Here is a 22,288-nt window from a genome sequence, read left to right on the forward strand (position 1 = left end):
GAAATTCATCAAAATTCAGTGGCGAAACCCGAACACGGAAGAGCGTAATTGCCATATTATTCTAAGGCACCCACATTGAGTGAACATTGTTATATCAACCATCAACCAACTTTGTTGTGTAGGTGTACAGGTGATGCTTGCAATTATAGCATGAATGGTGCACATATGTTAACAAACATGGATGAACTACACCTACGCAATTTTTCTCTTGTGTAGTGACCATAGGTTCGTAAACTCACTCATGAGTCGGTTCACTCGGACTCAGATCGAGCCCAGAGTTAGAGTGAGTTGGGGGTGAGTAATATTTTCGCGAGTCCGAGTCCGAGCTAGACCACTTGAACATTTTCGTGAGTGTGAGTCCGGTGGCAGGAAAACTTTCGTAAGCCTTAGTTCGAGCAAGTACAAAGCTCAAAATATATTCCTTGGTAGAGTCTGAGTGAGTCCCACGTTCTTTTGCCAACCTAAGGTTGTGTCCACTCATCCTCAGCATTACTTTCAGCTTTACCTGGATTCACGTTTATACTCGCGTCTACTCACATGTATTCCAAAGCAGTGTCATTCATACAACATTTCAATATTTATTAATTAGAGAGGAATTACGTAGGGGGGTGTCTTGACCTCTCCCCCACCAATTCTTCCAGAGAAGCTTTTGACTATTACATCTTATGCTGTCATCCCTTATAAGAAAAGGGACCTTACTGGTTTGTAAACACTCAGAAGTCGTTTTCGAAGATGTCACACACACACACACACACACACACACACACACATATATATATATATATATATATATATATATATATATATATATATATATATATATATATATATATATATATATATATATATATATATATATAGGTATGGGATATGGCACAACGGGAGCGTTGTCAACAAGGATAAATATATTTATTTCCCAACAGTTTCGGGAGGGGTCCTTCCTTCATCAGGGGATGAGTTATACTGACATGAACTTCCAAACTTCGTTGCTGCCGCGTCCCTCTCGCCTTGAAACATGTTTGCGAGAGTGAGAGAGAACTAAAAAAAACAAAAAAAAAACAAAAAGAACAAAAAGGGGAGAAAAAAGGCGAAAAAAAAGAAAAGAAAGAAAGTAAAAAAGAGGAAGAACCACTGTCAACACTGAGAACGAAACCAACTGTCCGTGTACGTCTACATACGGTTCTTATCACGTGCTGTTCAGTTCTCGACGTATGTCGGGCCACCCAAGATTGTCGCCGCGGTGCCGCGGTGCCGTATATATATATATATATATATATATATATATATATATATATATATATATATATATATATATATATATATATATATATATATATATATATATATATATATATATATATATATATATATATATATATATATATATATATATATATATATATCGACGTCGCTCTATACATATGGACGCCGAGCACTTGTGTTTCTTATGGCTACAGCTACGCAACAAGCACTGCGCTATTTTTTAATTACTTTCAAGAAGTATTAACCTACATTCTTACCTCCTCTCTCAATATGAAAAGCTGTTTTTTTTTTAGTTGTACACAAAGAAGATGGCATGCATGGCTGAAATAAAGGACACCGTCTTTATGAATCGAGACATTTTTTTTTTACTTTGTGGCGATAGAAAATGATAAAGCAGCACAGAAAGACATGACGCATCGAGAAGTGCAGGTTGCTTCACTGCTCCTGGGAGATTCGCCAGCTGCTGAATGCGGCAAAAAAAAAAAAACAGAGTGAGGCGAAATGCGAGCCTTTAGTTGGCAGACACGGGCCCCCGTTGGCACGGTACGCGCTGGCACTACAGAAAACCGCATTGGGGGCATTTGCAGGCGAGGTCAACGAGACGGCGGAAACAGCTATCGTTACGCCTTGGCGACTTAGCGCTGTTGGCACTTCTGGTAGCTTGGCATTCGTTTTTATTATTTAACTAAGACACAATCAGCGGAATGAGAGAAGTAACTGACACAACGGCTGTAGTATTATTTTCTGTAAGCTGAATGCTGCGTATTTCTCGTGACAAACGTCGTCAAGTGGAGCTCCGTCTTCCTTTTTGAGTTTCCTTTAGCACGACCTATCATACCTTGATGCGGGGTAAACAAGTGAGTATCGAAGAACGAGTAGTATACCTGACGAACTAGGGGAATCAAGGTTCTGGCGGGTCATTTGTGTACCCGTTGCCGTGGTTATGGCGAACTTTCCTGGTCGCGGTCACAAGCTTTGATTTTCTTCTGTATAAGGAGGCTGCTGGTGGTTACCTCAGTCTTCTCTTCCAGCTGTCAAGCGTGTCAGCAGAGAGATAACCCTGCCGCTGCAGTCCTGCTTTACCTCATTTTATGCTTCGTTTCTATAAGCTTTAAAACCTTGCAAGATAATCTACGCTCGACACAGGGGTTGCCACAACGGGACGCATTCGATCCAAGAGGCGGGGCGCTGACGGTGCCAGGAAATGTCTTTCTCTCTCAACACGGCCCGCTACGCGAACCGTCGAGGACGGACTCTGTTATTAGGTACGTGTCTCGCAGAAACAATACGCCGACTCGTATGGAAGCCGCTGTCGGAGCGAGTCGAATGTCTTGTTCTTCGCTTGGCGGTCTCACTCACGTGTCTCGGTTTCGCCGGCATTGTTCGTCGATTTTCATGTCCGTGGGGGTCGTTACAGAAGTGGGGTCATTAGGCGTGTAGCGACAGCGTAGGCGGAGCTCCTTGTCTATTAGTTCCGTATGCAGGTACATTTTAATGCCCTAAATGCAGCTGAATATTGCTAGTTGTGAGCCGTGCAAAAAAAGACGGGACAGAAAATAATAAGAACACAACTATACGAGCGCCGAATCTGGCACTCGTATACAGTTGTGTTGTCATCATTTTGTGTCCCGTGTTTTTTTTTTTTTTTCGCCGCTCATAACTATGAAGCCACACTGACTCGCCCAAGCGCCAGTGACTATTTCTAGCTCTCCTGCTCTAACAAAATGAGTCTATTCTGAAGATAGGCAGGGCAACAAATTACTTTTCAAGACTGCGAGACAACACAAATGAGGTCTGCTGGGGAATCCGCACAGCTACGAGCTATTGCTGGAGATGTGCTGAAAAGGAGGAGGGCGGGGGGGGGGGGGACAAAAAGCTTACATTTCCTTGGGGATATAGTATTCCGGAAACTTACATGAGGGCACCTGATCACTGGCCAGCGTCATGGCAATCGCCAGTCAATGAAGCGTTTGACATGCCATGGTCGGCCGGTCGTTAGAGAGCACTTATCGTATAATAACAGCAGTAAAAATGAACGTTTGTCTCTGCAATAATCCATGCGTTTATTGTCGCCTTGTCAAAAGCGACCTATAACCGAAGTATATATCTTTAAAGCGCAGGTGTATATAGAGTACGCGTAAACAGTTGCGCATTCCTCCAGTCCCACCGTTTCCCGGATCCACTTCAGCACCCTTCTCCATGCAACGTTCGCTTCCGCTGACTGCGGCTGTCCATCTCGGAGGATATACTTACCCCAGCGAGGGGATCCAACTGCAGCTTGAGCGGCATGGGCAGCTTGGAGACAATGTTGCCACTGGCAGCCGACGACAGGTCACCAGCCCTTCCCTGTGGAACGCAACAAGCACCATCTCAGTGCTACGAAAACAAAAATTTCACTACCGACGCATTTGCACGCATCTGAAGCCGAAGTATACAGATCATAAGCGCGTGCAACGTTAGCGCAAGAGTATCTGCACATTTCAACTCAAAGATAGCAGAGCAGCCAATATACGGCAGAGTATTGTTTTCTCTCGCCTTTTCAGCTGTGAAATATATGCACTGGTTAACATTTCTAGATTTCCCTCCTGTTCTTCTTCTCTCTTTATATTCACTGAGATCTATTCATAATTTTACATTTGGTGAGGGTAAAATGCGTTCTCTGACATCGCAATTACTACCCAGAGAGCAGTATGTCGAGAAGACGTCAACGTCATCAGGTATATACATGTCTGTTTTTTTGACGGGTGCGTTGCACAGAGATGATACGAGACAACTTCTATGTGCAGCGCGCGAAGCTCACAGTCCTCACTTGCTTTGCTTATTTTTCGTTTAATACGAACATAATTTCGAATGGGCTAACTCTGAGAGTCAACGACATGAAGGCATATATTTAGGAGTGCTGTATCGACGCTGAGACCTGTAGCCGTGACGTCGTCTTGATACGCAACGCGGAACCAGACAAAACACGCAAACGAGGGCAGTATAGTCTACGCCATTCGATTGCCTCTATATAGTCCATTTCCGCGCAGTGTCTACAGCAAGACAAAACGCCATCTACAACGCAGTCTCATTACATCATGTACTTCCGATATCTGCGGCACAATACGGCGCTGGAATCCAGTGGAGAATAGCACTTTATATACTACCTGCCTATACGCCCACAACACATCAAGTAAGCGTATACGAGAAACGCTTGCATGATTCAGTTGGCGACAACAGACGTCTCAACGCCATTGTCTTCCGTGAGAACCTGCAGTGTACACGGTATAGTCGCTGCATGAACTTAATCGCTGACACTCGGTGTCTCCTCCAGAGGCGACTAGTTCCGTGCAGCAGTTGCAAGCAACACGAGATCGTCATGAATGCTGTTTGGCAGCGTTTATAAATGACCACATGTATTTATACAAAAAAATCTGATTGTGCTTGCACGTAGCAAGTACACTCGGATGTGTATCGTCATGTGTCGCGATAAGACAGTGGCACAGGTAACCCCATATTTTCCCTTGCACGCATTTGTTTGAAACCACCCAATCACCAACCTCGCTGTCTTTTTTCGCTGTCAGAGTTTTAGTTTCGCAAAACTTGCATCATTGCTTGTGTGGTGTACGTGGTTCGTAGACTTTACGAAAGATTTGAGAGAGTGTAACAGTCCGTCTAACATCAAATGTCTTAAGTTTCAGCAGTGGACAATAGAAAGTTATTACCCTATAAATAGAGAGTTATTGCCCTATAATCCTTGCTTCTACCCCATACGTCTCTCCGACGGCCGTGATGCCAAGGGCTAGAAATTAAGCCCAGCTATAGGGCTCAGCCAGGTATACGAGCCCAGGTAACAGTTGCGTCGCGTAGCCAGCCGTTCCATCAAGCGTGTCGCCTGCGCGCACTTATTACTATGAAGCCAAGTAACGCATTTGTAGTTCTTATATGAGCTATGCTATAAGATAAACGGAAATCAACTTGCCTTCGTTGGGGAAAGAAACCACTACCAGTTGTTCAACGGCGACGGCCGTTTTCCACGTCCACTTTATCGGGTATTTATTACGTATCGATGCAAGCGTAACCATGTGAGTGTTAGTAAACGCCACTCGTGGCCCAGGTGACGATTTTAGAATTCGCTTCCTTGAGATTTTAGAATTCTCATTGCATAACGGAGAACGTGAGGTGGCTGGTCAATAAGCCCTCGCATAAAGGTATCAAACCTGTCACGCCCGAGACCTTCGTAATGAAAATAAACCAAAGAAGGGAGATGGGCCACGGCACTGGTTTTCGATAGGACACTACTGCATGAAGCCAGCTTATTATTAAGCGAAGAACAACGGGGGGGTTACTTGACATTGCATAAGTCCGGTATCTAACTATAACTTATGGGTTTTTAGGTGCTCTGGCATCGCACAGCAAACGGGCATCGAGCATTTTCCTCCACCGCAATGTGACCGCCACGGCCGGTATCGGAGCCCGCGGCCTGGACCCGAAGACTTGGCGCGAGCGCGCTGACACGCACATGTGTTCCGTTGCTGAATCGACTGCATGGGCCCGTATACTATTCCGTCCTGGGTACGCAAGCCGCTTGTGTACCCAGCACTAAAACTCCCTAATAACGCGGCGGTCGTCGACACGAAAAGAGAGTGCCCGGTAAAGAAACAGAGACCCGCAGTTTGCAATCGGCCGTTTAGACGGCCCGCTGTACCGCACAAAAGAGGGGCTCCATACACTTTCGCTCGCCTCGGACGGCGCTATTCGCAGCCTAGTGGCCTCGAGATCGTGGCGGCCACCGTTCTTCGCGGGTCAAACGTGCTGAAAACCGGCTGCAGTGCTCCAACCTGTTGTAGTGCGTGCGTGTACCGTACATGAGTGTTGGGCACGCAGTGCGCGAGGTCAGCCGGTGTGCACCTCTAGACTACACTGCTCTCTGAGGAGAGACGGCGTGCAGGGCCGCTGCTGCCGAACAGCGCGCCACGACGGCGCTCACGAACGCGGCCGTATATTCGCGCAGCCCATTTGCAGGCCTTATTTTTTTACTTTATTTCTCTCTCGCCGTATTCTCGAAAGCGTCTCCGTATAGATGAAGAAACAGTCAGAAAATACGATTAAGTCATGTCTTCTGCGGTATCCCGTACGACTACACCGCTCCGCAGATTACCCCTGTAGTCTTTCCATGACGAACATTTTGTCTCGAAGCAATGCTTTGTTTGTTATTCTGTGTTTCCAAGTTGAAGCGTCTTCTCGACGGGATTTCGTCATCTTGCGCGAATCACGGCGTTCAGGTAATTCCTACTCATAAGATGCAATCAAGAGAGAAAGCGGGGGAAGGGGGGGGGGCAGTGATTGTTTTTTGCTCTACACTTTCCTCTTGCGCGCCGACTTGTTCGAGGTCAGATATATTTTCACGAAATCACGAAGAAAAGTTTGGAAGTTGATGGCCGAAGAGAGAGAGAAGAGAAGTTTAAGGTTTAAGGCAAGAATATAAATGCGGCTGCGCAACCGCTCGTGATGAACCAATGAGATAAGCGTCCCGTCTCCCTTCTTCGGAAGGAGGGGATTGTTTCAGCGCTGCGCACGTAAACTGCGCGTAAGCATATCTAAAGCTGCGTTTCACGTATTTTTTTTTCTCCTTTCCGTATATATAATGGCTAATGGATGTCGGTTGCGCTTACCTCCGAATCAACAAGACGGTCATCTTAGAGAGGTCCTCCTACACGCGGTTGGATTAAATAACGACGGCGAGCCGGCGTCGTAAGCATATCTCGACATTAAGGTGCCACAACTTCAGGAAGGGTGTCTACAAAAAATTGCGTCACCATACGTGGGAGCAAAGTTGTTCGGGGGGGGGGGGGGGGCACCTGCGGAAAGCACTTGGTCTCGCCTCCCTCCGAAAGGTGAGTCTCCAATGAGCAATCGATCTTTCGCCCAGGAAACCGGAATCTATTTTGAGTTCTGATCTCTACATTTATCACTTAGGGCCACCTTTCTTCGATAATATTCATTCATGCTTGCCTCCACGTGTCACAGGAAAGTGGTAGGAGAGAGAGAGAGGCTGAATCACCACATTGGTGGTGGTTGAATGGAGGAATGGCAAGGGCATATCGGACACTGTTCAGTTTGCCACCCAACGCGCGAAGTTGGAAATCGAAAGTAAGACAGAGACAGTACAGGCATGATTCTATGGGTTATCCTCAAGCATTCGCAAGAGGGTTCGCTCGGCAGTTTGAATCGGAACGAGGAGTATCTGCGTTCTCGCACGAGGTTCGTACCTTGAGGGCGGCGGCTTGGGGCAGGGGTGCGCATGCGCAGTGCATCTGCTGCTGCGCGCGCAGGTGCACCACGAGCACGACGACCACGCCGACGACGACGCTGATGGCGACCAGGGCGCTGGCTAGCACCACGCTCACCTTCAGACGATCGGAGCCCGGACGCTGGTAGGCCTGCGCACAAACACCGGCGTCGTCGAGTCAAGCGGGGGCGACTAGCGAACGTGCTTTGCGCACAATTTACCGCGTATATACGCACTCGCGCGTATGCATGAACGAACAAAACATCAGGGCCACGAAACAACTCTCACTACGTTGTTGTTCCAATGATACAACAGTACTATGGAGTTTCAGGCATATATATTTATCTTCACACACGTTCGCTTTTGAATGTGCGTCCTCCCCGCTAAAAGAAACTATAGTCTCGTTTCTGAAGAAAATAACTGTACAACTTAACACACATGAGTGGCGGAAAATGTGGAGCTGCGCTGAATCCAAAACACATTTTTTTTCAAAAAGAGAGGAACCACGCTAACAAGTTTCATTTATACAGGCAGTGCAGTGTGAAAACTTTTATGGGAAAGCATCCTATTAATAATTACTTTGCCATGACTTTACGCTCTGAAGAGAAAAAAAGTTGCGACAAGGGCAATCACTATTCATGAAATACTTAACTGCGGCTTCTCTTTTCAGGCTGAAACTGCTATACATAAGCTTTCGAATAGTAAGGAGCGTCGATGACTATTACACCCAATCGTGCACTCGTTCGCACGCCCTTTCCGGTGACCGCTGTTTTCTTTTTATTATTATTATTGTTCTTATTATTATTATTATTATTATTATTATTATTATTATTATTATTATTATTATTATTATTATTATCATTATTATTATTATTATTATTATTATTATTATTATTATTATTATTATTATTATTATTATTATTATTATTATTATTATTATTATTATTATTATTATTATTATTATTGAAAGTTTGACATGTGAAAAAGCACAGAAGAGGGTCGCGTATCTAAAACTTTTGCAAATTTCGCTCACATGTAAATAAATGGACTGAAGCGATTGAGGCAGTCTTTTAAAGAAGCGCGCAAAATATTCTGCAAACCTGCATGTATGCAAGTTTGGCACACATCTACATAATGAAACGCATGCAACAAAATCCGGCATAATTGATTCACTCCTGTGAATATTGAACTCAGCCACAAATGCCTAGTACACGTCTATATTATTTTTGCATTTTCCCAATACGCCAAAAGTCTTCTCTTCCAGCTGCGAATTGTTGGCCATGGTGCAAGTGCATTTTTTCCCCTTCTTTTCCGAATGAAAGGTATTAAGTGGCACGCTTACACTCACGACTAGATTAGTATAAGCTAGTACGCCCTCCGTATGTACGACCTTATTTAGTGAACACCCACTCAGTGTGGGCGTGCACTGTCGAAAGCTCGCATGGACACTTGCCCTTGATTTGTAGGAGGCGGCCAGATTTAAACAGATGACGCAGACCACGTCTATAATTTACCGTTTTTGCGGCGCAGCTGGAACTCGCTAACACATTCAAATGCACTGTGCCCCATTGGTAACGATATAGTGAAGAAAAAGAAGAGAAAATACGAGCTCTTTATCTTTACTTAAACAACAATAACAACAAAAAAAGTGGTTCCTCCACACATGACGTCACTCTGACACCGCCTACGAACGCAAAGACATACATATTCTGACGCATTTTCTTTTCTGTTCTTTTTTTTTTTTGAAAAACATGGTCATCGGCTCTGTCGTGATTAATACGCCCAGTCATAAGAGCACCGACCCGCCTTGCTGTTGGGTCGCTGATGGCTCCGCTTCGATCAATTAAGAAACACTTCATGGTGTCCTCATTGAATGGTTATTAATGAGTGCAGTCGTTTTCCTAAGGTAAATTAATTAATAAACGCAGTCCTTTCTTAGGCAATCCTGGGGTATTTCTCATCCCTTCTCGATCTCTTCTCCCATTACCTTGCAGATTATACCCCACCACATATATTAACCTGGTTACCTGCCTATCTTGTTGTTTCTCTCTCACTATCGGAGGTGTAGGTCCATGTAAGCGTGCCACGAGCGGGAAGCTGTACGATACATACATTCCCGTATTGAAACGTACATTTAATTCAGACAGGACTACCTTTACAAAAAAATTAAGCCTTGAACGAATGTGATAAAATTCTGTTGCATTCACGAGGGGAAGGCAGATTTTCGCAAAGAAAGAAAGAAAGAAATGAAGAAAGAAAAAAAGAAAGAAAGAGAGAAAGAAAGAAAGAAAGAGAGAAAGAAAGAAGAAAGAAAGAAGGAAGGAAAGAAAAAACAAAGAGAGAAAGAAGTACATGGAACTTTTCATTTATTTCACGAACTTTGCCAAAATAGAGGAGGAAGGAGGTGGGATGAGGAATGAAAAATGAATAAATATGAAAAAACGAGAAGACAAAGAATTTACAGCTCAGTGAACTTGTGTTGGTCAAATTGCCTAAAGCAGACAAATACGTCCTACTTTACTGATTACGTCAAATCTCTGAATTCCTCAATAATAACAAAATAATAATTGCGGGAGGTTTCGCGTACCAAAAACGAGGATATCATCATGGGGCACTTCCGTAGTGAAGGGCTCCGGATAATCACGACCGATCGGGGTTCTCTAACACGGACATGAATGTAGGGTACGGAGAAAAAATGTAGGGACACGGCCCTGTGGCACTTTCGTCTCCAGAGGGACCGGCGACTGTCGATTGGCTCAGCAGCCGAGCATTGCAACATGCACTGTACCACCACTGCGGTCCCTAAATTCCTTGTGTGAATCATCCAAACAAGTATAAAGTACGGAGGAAAGTGGGGAGTTTCAAGTGAGCAAAAATATTTTCTTAGGCAATGTCGCTGTCGCCGACGCTTCGACAAGTGGTAGCTTGAGTTCGTCAAATTGCTGACCTTGCAAATACGAGGCCACTTGTCAAAACATCGGCTCCAGCGGCATCGCCTGGTAAAAAAAAAATTCTCATCGCTGATGCGAGTTTTGCGAGAGTTGTATACTTCCCAAAATGTCGGTATGTTTCACATTTGTCCATGATGCACCAATTTCGTGTAAAGTGTTTCATTCAGCTGAAGCCGTGTAAAGAATATCTGTGATATCGATTTCTATTTTTTCATGTAAAAAACTGTAGGTTTTTCGCGGTGGAGACCAGCGTGATATAGAAACCATTGTAAGACGGCGAACTCGTAGTGTAAAAATTATTGGTTCTCCTCCTCCAGCTTATTCTTTCTCTTTTTTTTTTATCATTTTCAACCCATTCATACTTTTGAAAAATCCTCAGTTTGTCTACAACCTACAGCTGTGATTTATTTTGAATTGTCAGCAATAGTTTTCTTGCAGGTATCTCTGAAATTGAACTGAAATCGTTACATTGTATTCTGTGCAGTGCGCCAAACAACAATATATATATATATATATATATATATATATATATATATATATATATATATATATATATATATATATATATATATATATATATATATATATATATATATATATATATATATATATATATATATATATATATATATATATATTTATATATATATATATATATATATTGTGTATTTGTGTACAAAATCATAACCACAGCCGCAGGTGGGATCTGAACGCAGGATTATCGCGCGGGAATACAAAAATCGACGTGTGTTCGAATCCAAGCGGCTCGTGGGAGCTTGTTCTCGTTATTGGGGTCCGCCTCAGTATACTGAAGCAGATTACGGCGTATATATACGCCGTAATTCTGTGACATCTGTTCTATCATTACCATTTTTCTACGATATAACGACTGATTTTATCCGAACAGCTGTGATATGCTTTTTCATACCATGTTGAACTTACACGGTTATAGCAGTTTACTCATTCTCGAGAATTGAAACACGGAGTTTATATTCGTTGGTAAAAAATCGCTTAAGAAGGGAACAAAAAGCACATTAGTTCTCTACGTTTTAATGATGTTGAAATTCAGAAAAAATTCAGAAAATAACTTAATGTTCGTTTTGAAAAGTCAAAATATTCTGGATCAGCTGGCGGGCACGCGGAAACGTTTAGTTCACATACCGCGAGAGCAGCTGGGCATAAGGTTGTTTCTTAAACGGCTGTCTGTTTTGCACTACATTGTGAATGCACGCATGCGAAGGGAGACATGATGTCTCTTTCTCTCTCACACAAACGCACACAAAAAATGCGCGCGTGTGTGTGTGTGTGTGGTGTGTGTGTGGTGTGTGTGTGTGTGTGTGTGTGTGTGTGTGTGTGTGTGTGTGTGTGTGTGTGTGTGTGTGTGTGTGGTGTGTGTGGTGTGTGTGTGGTGTGTGTGTGGTGTGTGTGTGTGTGGTGTGTGTGTGTGGTGTGTGTGTGTGTGGTGTGTGTGTGTGTGTGTGTGTGTGTGTGTGTGTGTGTGTGTGTGTGTGTGTGTGTGTGTGTGTGTGTGTGTGTGTGTGTGTGTGTGTGTGTGTGTGTGTGTGTGTGTGTGTGTGTGTGTGTGTGTGTGTGTGTGTGTGTGTGTGTGTGTGTGTGTGTGTGTGTGTGTGTGTGTGTGTGTGTGTGTGACATGACAGAGGCGCACATGTGGCTTCTCACGTCGACCGTTTCATTCCTGTTTCTTTTTAAGTAAGGCTGTTTGCAAGATTTCAATGCCAGACGACGATGTTAGCAAGCATGACAGTGAAAAAGAGAAACTGCGTAGAATTCATTTCAAAGAGGAAGCTCCGCCTGTTGCTGTAGCCCTGCGCCACAACTGAGGAGCCCCTTCTACAAAAAAAAAAAAAAAAAGCTTTGGCGTATACACGTACGTAGAATTCGTTGTACGAGATACTGCTAAGCGAGAATTCTATAGGCAATAGTGATGCTAGGCATAATATTATAAAATATAGCTGCTCAGTAGTAAACAGTATTGACAGTAACGGAAACTGTAAACTTTATCGCAGGTTAAAAAAAGTGATGCTGAATGCGCGCGCCGAGAAGCTGGACGAAAAAGTTTTTTTCCTTTCTTATAACCGAATAGAAGCAAAAAGGAGCGTAATGCTTCAAAGAACATAAGTTGCGCTTCTATCAGCGAAACCGCGAGTATACAAGACAGCGCCGGTGCAGGAGATTTTCGGGGGACCTGAATCACGGCAGTCTCCGTATATCACGCACGCCACAATGCACTGAAACATATTGGTGCGTGGCACAGCAATTTCCTACGTAGCTAAATCTTATAAGTGCATTAAGCATCGACCTAAGTCGGATTCATACGCTAATGTCACTGTGCTGCACACATGACCACCTTTACTTTTTACTTAAGCTTTCCGTGGTTCTCATCACAACCCCCCCCCCCTCATCGCTTTTCTCTTCCTCTCCCCAGTATATGTTCTAAGATTACCACAAAGCTGCATAAGCAAGCCATTCTGCAATAGTAAAATAGTGGTTCTCTAAGTGTAACGTTCACAGAACAGTAAGTAATTAGTACACCTCTCAGCAAGATGACATGATGAACGTTGAAATTTGGCGACCGATGTGGCCGAAGTCACTGTGTAGACGTGCTACATGGACGATCGACATGCAACGAGGACAGACAAGAAGTTACGCATTACTTTTACTCGTCAAAAATGCAGCAACTATTCTAAGAGCGGAACAAGAAACGAGCTGCCAACTTTACGAGCGAATTTTGAACACGCCAAAACAAGAACACGGTAAGGGGAGGCGAGAATTGCGAAACAAAGACGATCGCAATCTCATGTGTTTTAGTGATGAATTGTGATGAGCATGCGCGACCGCTTAGTATGGAACAGCCGCGCGCGGTTCCGAGAAGGCGTTTCCCTATAGGAGGAGTCGCGCGGCGCATTCAGTTAGCGCTTGTCTGAAAGGCCGCCCGGTATTACATCCTTGGACGCTGACCATGGAAGGCGCCCCCGACGCGCACTCCACCACCACGAAGTGGCGCGCAGTGCGGGAGGCGAGCCAAGTCGGTCTGCCCGCACGGGGCGAGTCCCTGCGCACGGTGGGTGTGAAAGCGACGTTGCAGCAGTGGCCGTACTTTATACGCAATTACCGACGAGCCGCACTGCATGCAATCACGGGAGACGGGCCCGGTTATTGCGGTTTCGGCGAGGACGGTCGTGACGAAGCGAGCTCTCGGGAGAGACGCAATATATGACCGCCGTTGATTGCAGCCATTGGGCAAACAGCGGATAACGGCGACCGCCGATACTGCGAGGACGCGCAGGCCATCGCTTGTATACGTGGCGCAATAAAGAATCGTCGCCGCGCTTCATTTCCTGTCGGGCGGGCGATAAAAGGCGACGTCGAGGAGCTCCGTAAAACGCCCTTTGACGACGGTCCATACATCGAGGATGATGCTAGAGAGCGCATCGGCTGTCACACCGTGCGCGGTCGATGGATGGCGGCCCGTGGTCCGGCTGAACTCGTCCGCCGCCGGCTATTGAGTCACGGCCCCGTTGTCTCGCCATCGCAGCTAGCTTTGATGGCCGGCTGACCCCCTTCTCACCGATATAACCCTCGTCACCACGCCCGGCTGCAGCCGACAGCGCAAACAATGGCCCCCGGCGAGCGGAGAACAATCAGCCCCCATTGCCGCAGCCCAGCTCCACCACTTCCTATACTTTATTTTTTGCGGCAACGCGGCGAGTTGCGCACGCGCCCATTATAATTCGTTTTTATTTTATTTTCTTCCCCAATACCGCGGAGTTAGGCAAAAAAAAATTGTAGTAAGACTTCCTCGCGGTGCTAGATTGCGCCGGCGGTTCTATCGCCCGTTCTTCCAGTCCGCCTCCGCCAGCTTCCTGCTGGTCTAGATGTTACTCCAGCCGCAAAGAGACTGAGCCAGATATGTTTTATTTGTTATTATTTATGCTGCCTAACGAAATAGGGAGATGTAAAAACTAAAAACGTCTGGAGGCCAGGCGTAGGCTTTCTCGGCCGGCCTCCTCCGCCTCGCCGCGCTAGCCGCTGGACCAAAGACCCCAAGGCCGCCTCTGCCAGCGAGGCGATCAGCGGCAGGAACCCTTTCTCGTCGACTGCATGGTTACCACTATGAACTGCTGCCACACATCACCCATATACACTCTTTCCGCATGGCCACCATTTTGCTCGGCTTAGTCAAGATACTATATTTAGCCCTGACAGGCCACCAGGCCGGAACGTCGCTTATAGGAGGCGCGGGAATATGAGCCTTTTGTGTGGGCTTCGTCCTACGCGCGCTATGTCTCTTGCGTGATAGGGCGCTTCGCTTCTGGGCACGAGGTCGCAGGTTCGATTTCCGGCGCACAAGACTCGACGCGTATGGAAGGTGATTGCCGCTGACCGTGGCGACCACGGCTAAAAAATTGGATAGAGGTTCTCGACTAGCAGTAGATGGCGGTTTGCCACGTAGGAGCATCTTCGCCTGAGTCCGCACACCGAAGAGTTCAGCTAGCACAAAAAAAAAAATATATATGCCCGTGCAAATTGTGATTTTTGATAAATATGCTTGACTAGTTTAACCGAAGACCACTGCCACGTTATGCATACGTCATGATTCGCATACTGACTACAGAGACCCGACACTGGAAACGCTAAATTGCTATGCATCACTCTAAAAAAACGGTATAGAAAGGGAAGATAAAAGCTTGCGACAAAAATCCGTAAACAGGGGTTTTGACGAAACGTCGAACCCTGTTTACAAGTTTTACCATGTATGACTCAGTAATTCAAATATTTAATAAGTAATTAACTAATTATCAAGTAATCTCCTCTTCTGCCCTGCCATTTAATTACGAGCGACGCTGTTCAGTTAAGACATGTGGGTTAATTTCGGCTTCACGTATAGCGTTTCCCTGACACCCCAATTTGCATGGTGTGCTGTGGAGAAAGGTTCAAGCATGCTGTCATCGCATCGGGCTTTGCACGCGTGGTTTCCGGAACACTCGGGTCCTGCTATGCGTTTACGATGCATGCGAAGAAAGTTCATTTCTTATTGCCGCTATAAAAAAAGTAGTTTGTTTGCTTGTTTTTAGCGTAGCAGCCCTGGTGTGAAGGCTGCATAGTAAGAAAGTGCAACGACACACTGCAGTATGTCTGGATCGTATAAGTCCTGCTGGAGACATGACACGTGGGGCTATATATACATATACTCCGCATGTTATACGCTATGTGACACGCATACACGATGGCGGCAAATGCCCACTTGCGTGCGCTTGTGGAGTTTTTATGCGTTTCATCATTGTGCTCAATCTTAGGCACGTGCTACGGCTTACGTTTACGAAACGATTATAATCTTATTCGGCACGGTTGTTTCCCGCCAACAATACCCGAGCACATCCTGCAGAATGTATACATGTCTTCGCGATAAAATACACAGTGACTAAAATTAAATTCTGCGACTTCATATGCCCAAAATACGGTATACGATTGTGAGGTACACCGTATACAGGGTAGAGATTCTGATTTCTGTTTTGTTTACTGCGGTCGAGGGAGAGAGGAGATAACACGAGACATGTCCTATAGCAACTATACTGACCAAGCGGCCCAAAAGCGCGTGCTTTCTCAAGGAATCTTGAATGTTACGAGTAATGCCGGGATATGAGAAGGCATTACGTGACTGCCACGCATTATATTAAAAAAAAAACGCAGATCCTTGAAGAGCGCGTGCTTCCAAATCGTGCTTGCTTAACGCGTTTTGGGCGCTCTGCATGTATGGTCGCCGTAGCTTAACATGGTAACTACATCTGAGTACGCAAGCAGTTTTTATTGTTTTTTAGTTAGCCTACGCGTGAATGCAACCTTCGTTGATTGATTGATTGATTTGTGGGGTTTAACGTCCCAAAACCACCATATGATTATGAGAGACGCCGTAGTGGAGGGCTCCGGAAATTTCGACCACCTGGGGTTCTTTAACGTGCGCCCAAATCTGAGCACAAATGCAACCTTCGTGACCGTGATTCGAATTTGCAACCTGACATCTTGGGCCGACGCTTTTCTGTATTGGCGATTTCACATCGTTTTTTTTGTGTTTTGAGACAGTCGCACGACGTTTCAATTCTGGGCAAATGGGCCACCACGGCGAGTTGGCTCTTGAATGATACGACTCATGGGTGGCTTAGCGTTCAAAAGTTATTCCAACCCGAGGAGCTCGAGTGGCGCCGAAACAGAAAGTTCCAGGTGATAAAGTTTTCCCTTAACCACACCGACCACCTGGCCTCAATGAACCGCCATCAGACAACGTACCCTCAAGAAACCCTGGAGAGAACGATGGCTAAAAAGGCCTTCCCGGCTCTACAGATTGAGAGACACAGTCTTTGCGTGCACTGCACGACGAAGAACAGCGACTGGCGCCTTGGAGCGTGAAGACCAGTCCCGCTTCGAAGTTCTTTCGTGCTCCTGCAGGGCGAGACGTCACGGCTGTACCCTTGACGTTATTGTTCTTGACAGTATTGCACTGCTGCCCTCATTCGTTTCATAACAATGACCACGCAATCAGGCAGTTCATGAGCGACGTTATTTTATGATCATTGTGAAGTTATCTATATGCACATCATGGCTGATGAAAACTTAGTATACTTATACGTTTGTGGCATCGGTGGCAGGTATCGTCATCACGTTTCCTTGGCACTAGACTCCAGAAAATTACATTGCCGAGCCGGCTGTATTTTTATTTACAACTTCTTTATGAACTGTAAATGTCACTTGGTTGAAAAGCATGTGCCCAGAAATCGGGCGTTGGCGATCAGGATCTGATGGAGACCACATTCACAATGTTTGCGCGCGCCTCGCTGTCGTCCAAACATTCTGATGTATAGGCGTCGGCTGTACACGATTGAAACGTCTAACTTGTACTCTTGCTTCAGGTACGTGTCGTCCATGAGTGAGGACAGAAAACTACCTGCGACAGCTTCCAGGGCGGCTGCAGCTCTTCTTCGAACGGCACGCTGCGCGGGTCATCGCGGCGTGATTCTCGTGTCACTCCTTTTGTTGCACACGTTTCATTACCGACGGGTTACCAGGCTTGTGTGAGAGAGCCGCCGAGCGCGGTCATTGAACCTGTGGCGTTCTTTTGTTCGCGTGAAAAGAGTGCGACGAATCGTGTTCACCAGACGCGATGTATGCGAGCCGGGCGGCTCATTGACCCAATTTGGTGCCTCTCTCTCTCTCCCTGCGCCGAGACTGCGAAAATCACTTATTTTCGTCGCTGGTTTGGTTGGCCGTCATATCACAGAACGTGTATGCGAGGGTGCCGCGGGGCGAGACCACCGACTTCGGAGAGAGCTCATGCATTCTGAATGAAGTGCACCGCACACGCTGGAAATGCTGCGTGACTTTTCTTTGATTTCTTTCTTTTAGACGCGGGTTGTAGCTGGATATTAGCAGGAATACCACTAATATGCCTTAATTTGTGCCACTAGCTTTTTTTAAGAGCACAGGACCATAGACACCAGGCGCTATCGAAGCCAGTATGTTGCGTGGTTGTTGTATGTACGCATAACTTTTTCCTCTCCCCATCATCACCCCTCATCACTCCTTTTTTTTTCGTATGCCCTTTAAAAGTACTTTTGATCGAGATGTAACGTGCTCATTTCTGCTTTCTATTTATTTACCTTTTTTTTGCTTGGTTTTTCAATGCCGGTACATTATGCATGTATATGGAAATTGGAAAATATAGTAATATAGATGTGCACGTGCTTGGCAAAGAGAACATGTTCACCGGGTGTGCGAGGGGGGGGGGGGGGATTACGTGCTGTGCAACATCGGTTAACCATATTCGGTAATGACAAGCGTGATGCAACAGTGAAGTTTGACAGTTTCCTGATTATCAAATCGTAAACGAGGCATCTGTACGCATCTATAAGAGACGTCTGCGTTTAATTCAACGACGTACTAATTGCGTGATATTTTTGTCCGCCTGATAAAGAAAGCCCGCGATAAATGGGTAATACTCTGTAAATGCACTGCAGCACGGACCGGGAAGTAGCATCTTCGAACACATTGATTGGGAGGTATTGTCAGAGTTTCATAAAGAAAAAAAAATGTGGTATTCATGTGTTACTTTTTCATATTTCGGGAGTTTTCTTTATCAACTGGTAAAAATGAGCCCGCATTTAGAGCGTTTCTTAAAAAAATACCTACAAATGTCTCACTGATAATTATTTCAGTATTTATCTTGGTAGATAAAAAGGTATGTTTAACTAACTAAACCTGACTGATCAAACAAATCACTGCTGGGTGCTCCACTGCATATACTTGGAGCAATATGTACATAGGTTATCTTAGCTCAAAGTAATTCCTATGTTTTTTTTTAATGCAAAGCTTTTTTTTTACGGACTTAGGTGACTTTGAGCGTATCTATCTATTTATCTATCTATCTAGCCGCTTACGTTTGGGTGCTCTCGTGATTACCCCCTTAACTTGGCGTGAACCAAAATTATCTTGGGAAGGTAAGATGGTAGGACGAATATGACGCGCTGGTCAAGACATGAATAATCTCACAATCCCGTCGCGTACGTCGTCAAACACTTCCCGCTAGACAGGGGCATATACCCACGGGCTGGTATGCGCCGCTGGTACGCGGGTATGTGCCACAGGTGATTGACACTTAGTATCTAACCAGGAACGACGAGAACACGCATGGGCAGTTTGAACGCACGAGCGTTAATAAATACCCGGCATTGGCAGCGTCATGCCGACGAATGCAAAGAATATGTGCCAGGGTCCCAGCTGGAATCGCACCAAAGCATTTTGCGTGGCAATGAAGCATTTTACCACAGAGCTACGCCAGGTCTTCAAACTATACTTTTCAAATAGACGTTAATCTTCGTGAAACGTCAGTAGGGGTTTCAGTGCTGCCTACCCGATTTTATGAACATTACATAAGTACGTACTCCTTTGATACAGCCGTCACGTCGGCTTAACGTCAATTGTGGTTAGTTGCCATGCGCTGAAGTTGATTTATGTATAGCAGTGTCCAGGGCCAGCATCCTCGCGAGCATCAGTGCTTCATATCAGATTCTGGTGTTGCTAAGACGCATGTTCCAATTGTCATCGTTGCGCAAGTGCAAACAACTGCTTATATAAACATCTGCAACTCTTCAACATATGTCTGTGCGCGCAACATTTGTATAGTACGTATATTTAGCGTCATTTCATGACGTGTCGCTCAATAAAAAAAAATGAAACACGGTCACCTCCTTCCGCATGCTTCGCATAACGTCGATTTCCAAGTACGTGGGATCTGCCGAATTTTTATTATTTATATAACTCAAGGTGATTGATCCATGGGACGTCTCGTACACGCGTCAAGTTTCTAAAATCCCACAGCCTTGTTAACACGTGCAGCAGATGCGATGTACTGGCGCCCAGCCATGTGTACACAGCGTCATATTATGGTTAAATACGTGCGTCTTCGTAGAATGCATACGGGATATGCCATATGACCCCGGCGCGCGTTCGTACAACTTCATATGCACTTCCACATGTGCGCTCAACACTTTCGAATTAGTCCGAGCCTATAGCCGCGATGGTTTTCTCCCTATAAGACGCCGTATAGAGGCGGACGCTCGCGACTCCGATAATCCCGTGTAAACTGCACGATTTCTGCCCTGGCTCGCGGCTCGAACGAGAGAGAAGGGAGTTGTAGAACAGATGATATCGCGCCGTGTTACCGTATCGCCGCTATATAGTCACTGTGCGATGCCAAATAGGCCGCGCCTTTCGCCGACACACCGACGGATCTGCAGGGATATCCGTATCGAGCTTGCACGGTTGAATTGTACACGAGCTAGGCAGAATGCGTGCGATCACTGCAGTCACTGCAGCACAGCGGACCTGTGTGACCCGCGCAGCTAAGCAGGGCGTCCGGGAAGATACGGGCAGGGATATAGGCGCCGATTCGGGGGCCCGTGCTTTTTGTCGGCTGCGCGCAGTTCTTCCTTTTGCACAGGCATGCACGAACGACTCTCCGGGCGAGGGCGCCTCGACGATCGCCCTTTGAGTGCACTGAAAAGTTATCGAGGCGGAAGAAGATTATCCTTCGGTCTAGAAGAAACTGGTTAGTGCCTAGACGCTCGCATGCAGCGGCCCCGACGCGCAATCTAGGTCCGCCCGCCTGCACAACGATCCTGGAAAGTGGAGCGCCTGCGCGCACAATACGGCCCCTTTCGCCTTTATTTATGAATCCATTTCTTTCTTTTCTTTCTTCTCCAGCGCCAATTTCAGCTCGCTCATTTTTCCCCGCTTTTTTTTAGAGACAGAAAGGAAAAGAAAATGCACCAGGTCTTCGGTGCAGCAACGTCCGGGAACGAAGCTGCTGTCCCTTTTCGCTCAGTTTATTATCACCGAGTGTCTGTAGTTCCATATAGCGCAGCTTTTTTCGAGCTCGAGATAAGCCTCTACAGGAAAAAAAAAAAAACAAATCCAGTAGAAGCCGTAGTTGTCCCTATATTAGAAAGAGGAGGAAAAGGGGGAGGAGTGTATAGCTATACAGCAGTATAAAACGTAATTCGAATCCAGTTGAAGGGTGCTGCACCTCGAACGTATACAGCTATAGGTTTTTAACAAAATGGCTTATATTGAGCAAAGGGCGTGTTATGCTAATCCATATAGATTCGTCATGCGACGAAAAGTGGTGCGAGTCCTGTCGCAACCTGATACCCCCTCAACTGTGGACAAGGGAATGTTTTTTTCCTTCATTCGCTTCTCCTTTTTTTCGCTGCTTGTCCTTGAATGTATCGTTGCACGTTGAAGGTTGTCGAACATTCCGGAGCCATTCCACTACGGCATGCCCCATAGTCGTTGCGACGACATCATTGTCTCCCGTCAATTTAGTCGAAGAAGCACCCCCCCCCCTTTCCCTCCCCAAAATAAATAGTAACTGTTAGGGTTTAACGTCTCACAATCGTCATATCATCATGACAGACTCCGTAATGCCAGGCTGCGGAAACTTCGTCCCCCTGGGATTCATTAACGCGCACCTAAATCTTAGCACACGGGCCTCAATATTTTTCGTCACCATCCAAAGTTCGGCCACAGCGGCTGCAGGATTCAATCACGCGCGAGCTGCCGGTATTGCTGAAAATGAAAGCCGCGCTTTCACCTTTATTTTGCATTTTTTACCAAAACCTCACGTCAGCGTAATGTCAAGTGTGTCACTGCCTACATAGACCAGCTTGGCACAGAAAAACGTTCTCAGAAGCGCTATATAGGTTAAATTATGCACTAGTGCTTTGAGACTGACGTTGCAGTTTTTATTTATCAATAAAAGATTAATTATGTCATTAACCTGAGGGGGCTATCGAAGCGTGATGCAACAGTGAATATAGGTGGGTGAACTTCTCAGCGGCATCGCCACTGATTTTTAGTTGTGTTTTTATTTTTATTTTTTGTGGGGGAGAGAAGGTCGCTAAGTGCGCAAGCGTATAAGCTGGTCAATTAGCCTGCCACGAAGCTGGCTTGCAGTTTGAACAAATCTGTGAGAGAAACTATATCCACAAACTTCTTTAAATTGTGAAGTAATATCTTTGTGTAATGCACACCCGTCATTAATTAAACTGGCCAATGAAGCCATTGTGTATTTCTCGTTTTAAAAACAAGTTAAACTACTTCTCATGTCTCCTAAAAAATGTATAAGTTTATAAGTTTTTAATGATTTATTATGAAATCCACATGTTTACCTTTTGCCTTCTATTGTATGTACTTCATATACAAACACATTTACTTTCTCTATTACAGTTTG

At 45.5% G+C, this 22,288-nt stretch overlaps 1 protein-coding gene across 1 annotated transcript in view; it reads right to left on the bottom strand.

Annotated features, from left to right (window-relative positions):
- The window catches only part of LOC119176142 (uncharacterized), an 87,928-nt gene that overhangs the window by 45,051 nt on the left and 20,589 nt on the right, over window positions 1–22,288 (bottom strand). Inside the window, exons 2-3 of the mRNA XM_037427294.2 lie at window positions 7,515–7,685; window positions 3,517–3,609 (exon numbers count right to left, since the gene is read on the bottom strand). Of these exons, the coding sequence (XP_037283191.1) occupies window positions 3,517–3,609; window positions 7,515–7,685 (264 nt within the window). The remainder of the gene's footprint in view (window positions 1–3,516; window positions 3,610–7,514; window positions 7,686–22,288) is intronic.

Source organism: Rhipicephalus microplus, chromosome X (assembly GCF_043290135.1).
Source record: "Rhipicephalus microplus isolate Deutch F79 chromosome X, USDA_Rmic, whole genome shotgun sequence".
NCBI classification, from domain to species: Eukaryota; Metazoa; Arthropoda; class Arachnida; order Ixodida; family Ixodidae; genus Rhipicephalus; species Rhipicephalus microplus.